We start from the raw sequence: 12,105 nt of genomic DNA, 5'->3' as shown, positions 1-12,105 counted from the left end.
CCTCGGGCTGCCAACTTCACACTCGTGCTCTGTCTCACTCGCATCGAAACATACTATTTTGTCATAACGTAGATAGCATGTAGCGTCCGTAAAGCGCTCCCTCACTGCCGGAATGACAAAAAATATTTTATTCATGATAAGAACTAGTAAAATCTAAACAAAATTTCATCCCCATAAACAAAAAAAAAATGGGTTCAGGGATTTAATCGAATATATTCTTCCTCTGCTCACTCACATTACCTTCTTGAGGAACATAGCCAAAATACGTTCAAAATCCAACAGCTTTTATTGGCCCTGGTTGGGTCGTGACATTTTCACGGTGGATCGGAACCCAGAATCTCGTGTGTGTATAACTCCGGAGCCAGGAACATCATCTAGTCATGATTTGAGCAGTGGTTGTTCAAATCATGACGATGATCCATACGAATACGATGAAGAAATACGAAGAACAACGGAAGACGTCTTTGAAGGAAATGTGAATGGTTCGATAAGGGATGAAAATCACCAGAAATCGGCAGGTTCATCGACCGGTGTTACGCCCTGCTGGGGATGCAGAGGTTGCAGTCCGGGTACACCACTGTTTCTCCTTGGGTCACCAGCGGAAGCTCCATGCACGTGCATCTCTTGTCAGTAATAAATGATTTGAAAATACAAAATATAAAAACAGAAATGTCATTTTATGTTGCTTCATAGCAAGCACCAGCACATGTGATGGCATTTGTTGTTTATATTGTATAAATGATCATTATCGATATAAAATTAGCGACTACACAAAGATGGTTCGGTCAATTATAAAAATTATGCGTTTTTAAGTAATGATGAATACATTTCACTTGACGACTTCATATGTTTCGAGTAATTCTTTAAAGGAGTACCTTTCCAATACAAATTTACGGTTGATTATATGAATGACAGTAGGATGAAATTAAATCTGTTCACTTTCTCAAGACTCAAAATGTGTTCAGTATACAATGAAAAAAAACTTTGAAACATTTAGTATAAATGCGAAAACCTTTAAAAATTTTCTCTTAATCCACTGCGACCCGTCTCGATACCCTTCTTTTACTCTTTTTGTAGTAGTGTGCATGCGCCACCTTGCTTCTTTTATAGCGCACTAATAGAAACGCCCCCCCCCCCCAATTTCCCGCACATCGATACTTCTCCGTGCTGCAATGGGTTAACCTGCCAGTTTTAGGAACATTGCCTAAATAATCTATGTAAAGTTCAGTCGTTTTAACTAATCGTTAAACTATTGTTGATTGTTCATTAATCTTAGGAATAACGTATTTTTTGAGACAAAACGTAGAAAAAATACTACAATATGCTCTTGTTATAGTCGCAGTTCCCCTTATATCAATTGTTCGTCGCTTGAGCGTTTCTCCCACTCCATCACGTACGGAATTCGAAACTTGAACACTCCAGTGCTTTCAGCGAGAATTTCATTTAGGAGCATTGTTGTGAGTGCGTGGAGTAGGGAAATGTAGTCGCATTCTAAGGATTTGGTTTCCCTATTCCCCCATGCGTGTGACTATAACGAGAGTCTACTGTACTCCATTTCCTAAATATTCTTTTTGATACTACTGCGCCGTTCACCTCGTGCCGAAAAGTGCCTTTTTGCCTACTCGTAAACGGAAAGGAAACGAAAATTCTTTTTGTTCACTTGTAAACGAAAAGGCTCAGTTCGGCCAACCGCTGAACGTAACATTACTGTCAAAAAATATTGTTTGACACATGTGAGACGGGAATTTTCAGCTCGTGTGATTGGCAGCCCTCGGCTTCGTTTCAGGCCGCCAACTTCACACTCGTAGGAATTCCGCCTCACTCATATCAACTATTTCGGCCCTATGACGAAATGTACTATTTGGTTTTTGAAAATTTCTCAAGTCACCGAATCCTATCCCCCCCACCGCCACTACCCATGCACATTTTCTGACATTATTGCCCAAAAACAATAATTACCAGAAATATTTGCCAAAGGAACTGTATGGAATTGCGGAACTTATTTGTTTTCACTTCGCTACAGACTTTCATAAGTAAATTTTGGAAAATTCACTTGCTTTCTTTTGCAATGTCTCAAAATATCTTCGTCCACTTTTGTCCAACATGGAAGTATGATACTATCCATCAATTTGTATTTATTTTTAAACTGTGATGCACCACGTGGGGTTGAACAGATGCGACTGCGCTGCAACGCCTCTCTGGTTATTCATAGGGATCAATAGGACACTGATGCACTTTCTCTATAAAACAACATCCGAAGTATGCACTATGAGTTTCTATCAAAACCTGCAAACATTAACACATTATATTATTTTACGCATGATATCAAAATTTGAATAATAATTCAATTATTTTAATGGAAGGGTAGTGGCCGAAAAAATAATTTTTCTCATTGACAGAGCAGGTAACGTTGGCGGGTTTCGCAGATACTCAGATCCCTAGTTTTCGGTATTCATTCAGCCTCTTTGCATTAAGAGCCTTTTCGAAGGCATATGAATGAACTTCACAGCTTCAATGAATGTGTTTTGTTTTTACTGAAATTTCGAAAAATGAATCATTTGTAAATGTTTTTCATTGTTTTCGTTACAGTTCTATGCAGCAATCGAGTGAGCCAAATGACCAAGACCTATAATGATATTGAGGCAGTGACAAGGCTTCTGGAGGAGGTAATTTTTTAAAAATTGGAAGTTGTTTTAGTAAATAAAAAAATGTATAATTTTTGCCAAGTAACTATCTTCTTCAGAGTAGGGACTCATTTCTTGAAAATATAAGACCAAGACCAATTCCGGTGTAGTGGCGAATAAGACGTGACGAGACTTTTTAAAAATGTGCGAACCGAGACCAAGACAATATTCATTAGTGACGAGAGTCTAAATGAAATTCTCTTATGATTGTTATACTGTTCCTTTCCATTTGACGCTTATGATCGTTTTGAAACTGAAGGGGAATCTCATTGTTTCCGAGCCCTGATTCTATCCCTAAACATAAAAATTGTAAACTTCCAAGTGACCATTTGAGTGTGTATTTGAACATCCTTTGAGTATTTATTGTTTTGGGGCGTTCCATACTATTTCAATCGACTTCTTTTCGATATCGGTGAAAATTGAATATGATGTAGAAGTGTTCCATGCATGCCTTAAAATGTTATTAAAAAAGCAATTTTTTTGAAGTTATGCGAAATCAAAATTTTTGGGTTGGACCAGGGAAGTGATTTTAATAGTATATTATGTTACAAGAATGTTTTAAATTGAATGATAGCTTAAAAAATTTGTTTGGATATCCTTTTGACCGAGTTCGAAGACAAAGGTGATAGCAGTAATCGTTATTTTGATCTATTTGAAAATTTGCAAAAATTCAGTATTTTTTTGAAAATCAGAGTTCCCGGGATATCTAATTCAATTATAGTTTAACATGTTTGTTTTAATACCATTAAGCTGAAGGTAAAAGATGATTACGATAGCTATATTCGTTGATTTGATTTTTATGATGATTGTTAAAAATTTCGAATTTTTCATGAATTTCCCTGAAAGGGAGCTTTTTGATGGTTTCTTTGAATGTGATGTTTTAAATTCATTCAAGTATGTATAAATAAAATTTTTCTATTAACATTTTATCGAGGGGCTGAGGGGAGATATAGAACCGTAAATAAGCTGGGGTTAGAGCTTTTTTGGTAGAAGCCATCTGACCGTTTCTTTATGTGTTATAACTCTTTTTCTTTTTCTCATTTCTACCAAATCCATTGGTGTAAGTTTCCGAATGGAGCTGTACCAATTCGATTTAAAAAAAATGGAAACACCAATCCCCCTCAGATTAGATATCAACAATGTCACCAAAAAAAGCTGCGTGCTGATTCGAAAACAATATCTTTTTGTCTCGGTATTACATTACAATGCAAGTGTTGTGTGTTCCACAAATTTCAGCTGAAGATGATCTATTGCTTGGACCACGATCGGAAGGTAAATGAGATTTTTCGGGATTTCAACGATCTTATATCCTGGAGGCACCGTAGGAAAGTATTCATGGATAATGTGAACTTTCTTTCCATTAACATAAGCACCTCCAGTGATGTTACACTCCACATATAGAATTCACCTTGAGAATACTTACTGGCAAATCCGATACATGGGTTTTATCAGGTGATAAGATCCTATTATTGAATCCGAGTAGTCTACCAATTGAATCAGAGTAGTCTACCAATTCAATCTCATAACTGCCTGGTGGAATGTTAATCGTATACTCCTTCTTATTAGCAGAGTAGTAGAATTTATTATTCCTTTCTGTGATATTTGGAATCGAATTGAATGTCAGTAATTCAACAAGAGTCAAACTATAGTGATGATTGGGGTATAATTTAATGGGAGGAAAATAATTCGCTTTCAAAATGGAAGAGGTACCCGTCAGTGTCAACGTGATCGATTCACCCATGGCTGTCAGCTGTGAACTAACTTTATACATCAGTGTGAGCGATATTTATAACTGTTCATTGAGAAATTTAAGGCATAGATGACCGCATATAATTCTGTCATATTCTTGATACTTCTGGTAATTGTATTTAACAAGGCTACCAATACCGAAATAATTCATCAATTCGTTTGGTGGTTGTAAATTCCCAAAACTATCAAAATAAATAACTTCATTGTTCCGTTTCTTATATGCCACCCAGTGAGTACCGAGACCATCTCTATCATCTAAATTGACTATAGCTGATCCATTTTTCCGAGGTCCGCTTTTAGGCAATCCGCTTCTCATATAAACCCCTCGAAAATATGGAATTTTCATCAGTTTGCAGAACTTTATGATATCGGCATCACTGAGAGCTCGGTGTGGTAGCTTTATGAGTTTTTTTGTTTTAAATGAAATCCCAATCCGGTTTTATAGGGCTTAAAATACAGCCGATTGCCCGTGGCACTTAAACCAGCAAGTAAGGGAATCAAGAAAGGTAGTACTCCACCAATTTTTCCGGGTACTGGTAATATTCTTGGTGATTTTATGAAACGCTTTCCCCCAGCTTTTCGGACAGCAACTCGTGCAGCTTGAAGAGCTGATTTGATTGCATCCCCAGGGTGCATCGACTGTTTCGCTTTTTTGATTATTTTTCTGAGGGCGATTTCTTCTGCGCCACATGTTTTCGTTTTCTTCACCAAATTTTTCCCGCGTTTTGTAGTTTTTCTCCTCACTTTTTTCTTCTTCAATCCAAAACCCAAGCTTGTTTTAGCTTTAATAGTATTAGCTACTGCCCAAGCAGCAGCTTTCTCATTCACACCTGCGTCTTTCGATTTAACACGTCTCCACGCTTTCCCTTCTAATGCTTTATCACTACTATGTCTAGCTGAAAGATTCTCTCGATTTTTTGAGTATGCGATATCGTGTTTCTTACACGCTTTATCTAAAAGATTAATGCCAGGATCACCGCGAGCTAATCGTCCTGACAGCTTTGTTCCTGGTCCACAATATTGATAACCGGGGATATGGAGTTCGATGGGTAATTTATCAATTATCTTATTGAACACTCCTCTTCCACTTTTCTTACATCCTTTCACTTTCATAGTTTGCATATGAATGGCTGTGGATAGTATATATATCCGCTATTTATATGTTTTGACCACAGTTGAACGCGAGAAGCCATGAGTAATACTCATCAAGGATGAAGTTCGCAGAACAGTAATTGAGGTTACCAATTTTCAATTTCGATTAAGTAGTACAGAATGCGGATGATAGGATGAAAGAGAAACGTCATGGAGAATTATTACCGAATACAGTACGTGCCATTTTTTGCGGACCTTCTAACTGTGGCAAAACAAATCCATTATTGGCGCTCATCACATATCCAAATGGTTTGAGATTCGAACATGTTTACGTGTATTCGAAATCATTAAATCAACCGAAGTATGAGTTCCTGAAAAAAGTTCTAGAAGCAACGAATATGATCAGATATTTTCCATTCAACGAGCATGAAGAAGTGATAAAACCGGAAGATGCGCATTCTAATTCCATTTTCATCTTTGATAATGTTGCATGTTTAAGACAAGATAATATGCCCGCATTTTTTTGTATGGGACGACACCGTAATGTTGATTGTTTCTATCTTTGTCAGATATATACACGTATCCCAAAACATCTTGTACGTGATAATGCAAATTTATTAATCGTATTTACGCAAGATGATAAGAATCTGCGACATATTTATGAAGGTCATGTCAATACACATATGTCCTACAACTAATTCATATATGTTCCTCATGTTGGAATGTTGATAAATACAGCTTCTTAGTGATCGACAAGGATAGAGAACTTAATTATGGTCGTTATCGAAGAGGATTCGATGCTTTTATAAATATATAATGCGTATGATTTTTCCAAGCAGTCGCATCCAGAGCACATTTAACATGGCAAGTTCTATCTTGAATAAAGAGAAACATGTCCTACAACAAATTGCAGACGCGAGTGAAGCATACCTCAAAAACTACATGTCGATCAAGGAAAAGAATTCTATAACAAAGAATTCCAAAGTCTTGTGCAGAAATTCAATACAAAAATGTATTCAACTTATAGCAATTTAAAAGCATCGATTTGTAAACGATTCAATCGTACATTGAAAAAGAGAATGTGGAAAAAATTCTCTCTTCGAGGATCATACAGGTGGTTGGATATACTTCCCGAAATCATATCATCTAATAATGATACAAAACATCGAACAATTCATATGAAGCCAAAGAATGTGAACAATTCCAATGAAAAGTTTCTGCATCACCGAGTTTATGGAAAATTTGTGAACAATAGAGTTAGTAGACCGAAATTCAAAATCAATGATAAAGTGAGAATCAGCAAATATAAACATGTCTTTGAAAAAGGTTATACTCCTAAATGGACAACTGAAATTTTTAAAATCAGTCGCCTAAGGAGGATTGAACTGACTACCTATAAATTGCTCGATTATCAGGACAATCGAATTGAAGGTAGGTTCTATTGGGTGTGTGAATATGACTCCGCCCTTTTTTGTTCAAATAAAACACATTTGCGTATTTAGAAAATTAAAGAAAAGTTTATTGGAAGTATGCTCCATCTGCAGCTACAACCTTCGCCCATCTTTCAGGTAATTTACGTATTTCTTGCCTGAAGAAATCCTGGTCTTTTGAACTGATCCAATTATTAAGCCAAATGTTGATACTTTCGTATCAAGTGAACTGTTCTCTNAAGAAATCCTGGTCTTTTGAGCTGATCCAATTATCAAGTCAAATTTTGATACTTTCGTATGAAGTGAACCGTTCTCCCGTAAGATCTAACTGCAGTGTTCGGAATAAGTGGTAATCCGAAGGAGCTATGTCTGGCGAATATGGCGGGTGGAGTAGCACTTGCCAGTCCTGTCCATCTAAATATCTTTTCACAACTTGGGCGGTATGCGGTTTGGCATTGTCATGTTGAAGAATTAATTTACTGGGCCTATTCACCCATTCTGGTCGTTTTTCTTCTATGGCTCGCTTCAAACGCATTAGTTGTCGTCGGTAAATTTCTCCATTGATAGTTTGAGAGGGTTCGAGCAACTCATAATATACAACACCTCTCTGATCCCACCAAATGCAGAGCATGACATTGGCACTGTGAATATTTCTTTTTGGCTGGGATGGGCCGGGTTCACCTAGCTTCACATAAGCTTTTTGGCGTTTAGGATTCTCATAATATATCCGTTTTTCATCTCCTGTGACTATTCGATGCAAAAATCCTTTTCTTTCCTGTCTTTGAAGGAGCATTTCACAAATTGTATTTCGCCGTTCCATGTCTCTTTCTTTCAATTCATATGGAACCCAGTTACCAACTTTTTGAACCATTCCCATTGCGTTTAAACGCTTTGCAACAGTTGGTCGTTCAACATTTAATGATGCAGCCAATTCTGATTGAGTTTGGCAAGAATCCTCTGCCAATAATGCCTCCAATTCAGCATCTTGAAATTTTTTTGGTGGTTTTCCATCTTCTCTGTCCTCAGTGCCAAAATCATTATTTTGAAATCGTCGAAACCATTCCTTGCAAGTTGTATTAGATGAAGCATGCTCACCGTAAATCCCCACAACCAAACGATGAGTTTCCGCTACACTTTTCTTTGCAATATAATAGTGTAATAACACTTCCCGCAAATGATGTTTAGTTGGAACGAAAACCAACATTGTCACGGAGGTAAAAACACTTGTTGCTTACATTTCAATTAAATGTCACATAGTGCGTTTTGCAGCTGACATAAAGTACTATCGAATACAAATGTTGCCATTTATTAGTGCACGTAAGCAATACTAAAAACGACATCTGTTGGGAGAGGGCGGAGTCATATTCACACACCTAAGATGAGGAAGAATTAGCTAAAGTGAAATATCCAGATGTCTACCTTATCGAAAAAGTGATTAAAAAACAAGGAAATAAATTGTATGTGAAGTGGTTAGGCTTCGATGATTCTCATAATAGTTGGATCAACGCATCTGATGTATAATGTATACAATTTTTTGTCTTATTTCATCTATTCGATGCATATGTACATTTTTTTTTGTTAATTGGAAATAAAGTTGAAAAAAACACAAAATCTTTGATATTCATATTTATTTTATCTTTATCTTGAATTGACAATCTATCAAAATATCCATATATAATTATACAAGTGGTTTGATATATCCCCAAGGCAGAGTATCTGTTGTATAGCGTGAAATGATACTCTTATCGTCCTCCCAACTCAATACTGATTTCTTCTGACAGATTGTGTGCACCTCATGTTTTTTACACTCATTATCAAGGAGACAGTTCTTATAATCGTTAAACGTGATCTTCCTGAGTGTAGCAGCTTTGACACCCTTAGCTTTCTTCTTAGCCTTATCATCATCCAGCATCCTGAATGCGTCTGCTCGTAATCCTACAATCTCAACCATAATTTTTCCATTGTTCTCATCTTTCATTAGTCCTAATACTTTTTTATTCCTCAGTGGAATCCCATACTCATTGTCGAAGTTATAATCAAAGGTATCGAACTTTTCTATATCTTGTATAATACACTCATAGATATTTGGTACTCTGAACAAATACAGCAAACTGTCTGTGTCGGTATACATCAATAGTTTTTGACACATCGAGGATTGTGAATCCAATGTAGATGGTTTTTTAAAAAATAAACTGATGTTCTGTTCATTTCAATAATCATCATATCCTCATCAAATACAGAACAACTGTGAAAATTGGGTTTTGCGATGAGCGCTTTCACACCATATCGGCCATCCCAATGTGTGATAAGTTTGATATCTTTTTGATTCCTGACATTTTCCATCGTCTTCCCGAAAACGGCATTATTCATAAATTTATAGAAGTTTTTTTCGAATTCATTCTTTGGTTGTTGTCTCTTATTAGTATTCGGATCAATGTAAGATTTCAACCAGAGCTTTTGATTGAATTTCAAAATACGATGGATACATTTCAATTTCATCCCAAGATCTATGTATTGTTTCAAGTTCCTGCAATGTATCACATATTTCTCTTTTGGGAGGAGAGTGGTCGCTAATTTCGCATGTTTGCTCCCAGGAGGAATGAAATGTTCAGGACAGAGTGGGAAATCTTTATGCGATTCATGCAATTCTGTGGGATACTCTAAATCAAATTCAAGGATGTAGCCCACCGGAGAATCATCTGGAACATTTAGAATATCTACCGAATTACTATCAACCCATACAAATGAATCACATGGCAAACTGACGCTCATCGCAGCCCCATATAAATTATTCACATCGTAATACATCAAATAAGATGTTTCTGAGGATGCATTGTAGGATTTTCCCATGAATGGATTATTCGCTTGAGCATATCTATTTGCACATTGTGATACTCCACCTCTGATACCTTTTTCTATGAATTATATAATTTCAGGATCAGTCAAAAGCTCCAAATTTACTCCTGTATGTTTAAGCATAGCGTAGAAAGCTAATCCTGGCGCTGTATAGTAATGGAGTGGATCCAGTTCATAAGTGGAAAAGCAATTAGAACGGAAATTCTCAAAAATATCAGCTAACAATAAAACATCCGTCTATAGATAAAGATTTGAATACTCTCCCAATGTGCTCATATTGAATGCACTCCATACGTTAATAGCATGCTGATAATCATTATCAGTTATATGTTGATCCATTAATTTCGAATAAAAATCTTCGTCGTCTGGTAATTCAGTTTCGTCTAATTTATCCCAATCATCAATGTATTAATGAAGCGCAAGTTCACACAAGTGTTTGCAACATATTTGGTGAAAGAGATATATCGGTCCTTATTCACCGGAAGAATTTTCACGTTACCTTCGAATGATGTTGCAATACTTCGAATGATGAAATGAGCGTCATAACTAGAGAGATTATGAAATACGATCGGAATGGTGTGGGAATCTTGATAAACCAAATTGCAACTGTTATGCGCAGCTCCACGATATTTTCCTGTTAGATGATTATGATGTCGAACCTTATCGCTTTTGATGAAAGGTTTCTTGCAGATATAACACACCGTTGCAGATTGGAAGTCATTCATTTGTTTATCTGATAATATTTCCATTTTCACATTGTTCTTCAAATGTGAGTCTACTGTACATGCCAACTATTTCACCTTTGTCGTAAACCACTCAATACAATCAAACCCCCGCTGAATTTTGAATTCCAATAGTGAGTCTTCGAAAGTACATTTCACATAAAATGCAGCGCTATGGGGAATATGATGATCATCTTCTCTGGAGTCTATGATACATTCCAAATCTGCATAGACAACGAATGGAACTGCTTCAGCAAGCTTAAAATTCTTGAACTTGAGAATTTTATCTTTCTCTTCGGGCATTACCATCCGTATTTTATTCAAGTTTGCGCAATCTTCTTTGTGTTTCTCAAATGAATGTTAATGTCTAAAGTGACAGAGACATCGATCACATAACCATGTAAAACATTTAGTCGAGAGATTTGAGAACTAACCAAACGTGATAGATTACGGATCCATGCGAAATGAAAGAGCGATACTTCAGCTTCATTCTGATTGCTCTCAATCATTAGTAGGTAGATAGTTTCTCGAGTACTGATTTTCTTACTCAGATATACATGGAAGATTGTGTTGCTACGACCGCATGGTTCAATCCCATCAACATTGATGCTCAGATCATTCATTTCTTCAAATTTGGGAATAGCTTTGAGCGTCATTGGAAAGTTGAGTCCCTCATATTTGAGTTTATTGCGGAAATCGGGATATGAACCTGGTAGAGGTCCTTTAACGTTTGTTGGATGAAGAGCTGCTGTAACCGCCCACAAGAAACAGAACTGATGACTAATTTTTATATTAACAACAGCTTTCTTCGCTTGAATGTCCTTTGGTAACTCGATGAATATTGAGTCTCCACCTTCTAGAGGGTCATATTTATTCATATTGACCATTAAATTGATGAGCTCAGTCAATGTCCAGCCAGAACCAGTCTCTTGAAAGTCTTCTTGCTTTGCCATAACATCATCAAAGACGGATTCTTTGAACCAATCATCTAAATCGGTTGACTGGAGAATCATCTGCTTGTTCGTTATGAAGTGTTTTGTTTCCTCCTCCATTTCATCTAACCGAACAATGGAGAATTTGCATGAGAGCACACAATTAACTCTTAAACTTCCCTCATCAGCTAAAATATTCTTCAAATGTGAAAGAACCAGCACTTTGCAATCTTGAAGGAATGATCGAACATCTTTGTGAACTAAATTAATAACAGCTCCTGTCCTATACAATCTTTGAATGCTGATTGTAGGATTGTAGGTCCTTCCATTGCACTCGTTTTAAAATCTTCTTCGATGATTTTTTGCTCTTCGTTCCACCACCATGCTTGATATGCAACTTGAAAGCTTCTCTGAACCAGAATAATTCCGCGATCGCCGCTTGAATACCACTTTCTTTCACCAGTTGATTCCACTCTTCTAAGATATTTATTCAAAAGTTTGATGTTCTTCTCTGTCAAGTTCTTCAGATTTTTTGTCTGATCAGGCGGAGTGTCAGGAAGCATACGATATGCGTCTCTCAAGACTCGTAATCATTTTTTTCTCTGTTTATCCATTTCAAGAGAGAGAGAGAGAGAGAGAG

At 36.6% G+C, this 12,105-nt stretch overlaps 1 protein-coding gene across 1 annotated transcript in view; it reads left to right on the top strand.

Moving 5' to 3' along the window:
* Positions 1–12,105, top strand: part of LOC107045530 (trafficking kinesin-binding protein milt) — a gene marked incomplete at its 3' end in the record, with an annotated part of 72,930 nt that overhangs the window by 19,196 nt on the left and 41,629 nt on the right. Inside the window, exon 2 of the mRNA XM_015267835.1 lies at positions 2,590–2,666. Coding sequence (XP_015123321.1) covers positions 2,616–2,666 — 51 coding nt within the window. The remainder of the gene's footprint in view (positions 1–2,589; positions 2,667–12,105) is intronic.

This window comes from Diachasma alloeum, unplaced genomic scaffold (assembly GCF_001412515.2).
Source record: "Diachasma alloeum isolate Michigan unplaced genomic scaffold, Dall2.0 Dall_scaffold_00981, whole genome shotgun sequence".
Classification (NCBI taxonomy): domain Eukaryota; kingdom Metazoa; phylum Arthropoda; class Insecta; order Hymenoptera; family Braconidae; genus Diachasma; species Diachasma alloeum.
This window is presented reverse-complemented; position numbering and strand designations above follow the sequence as displayed.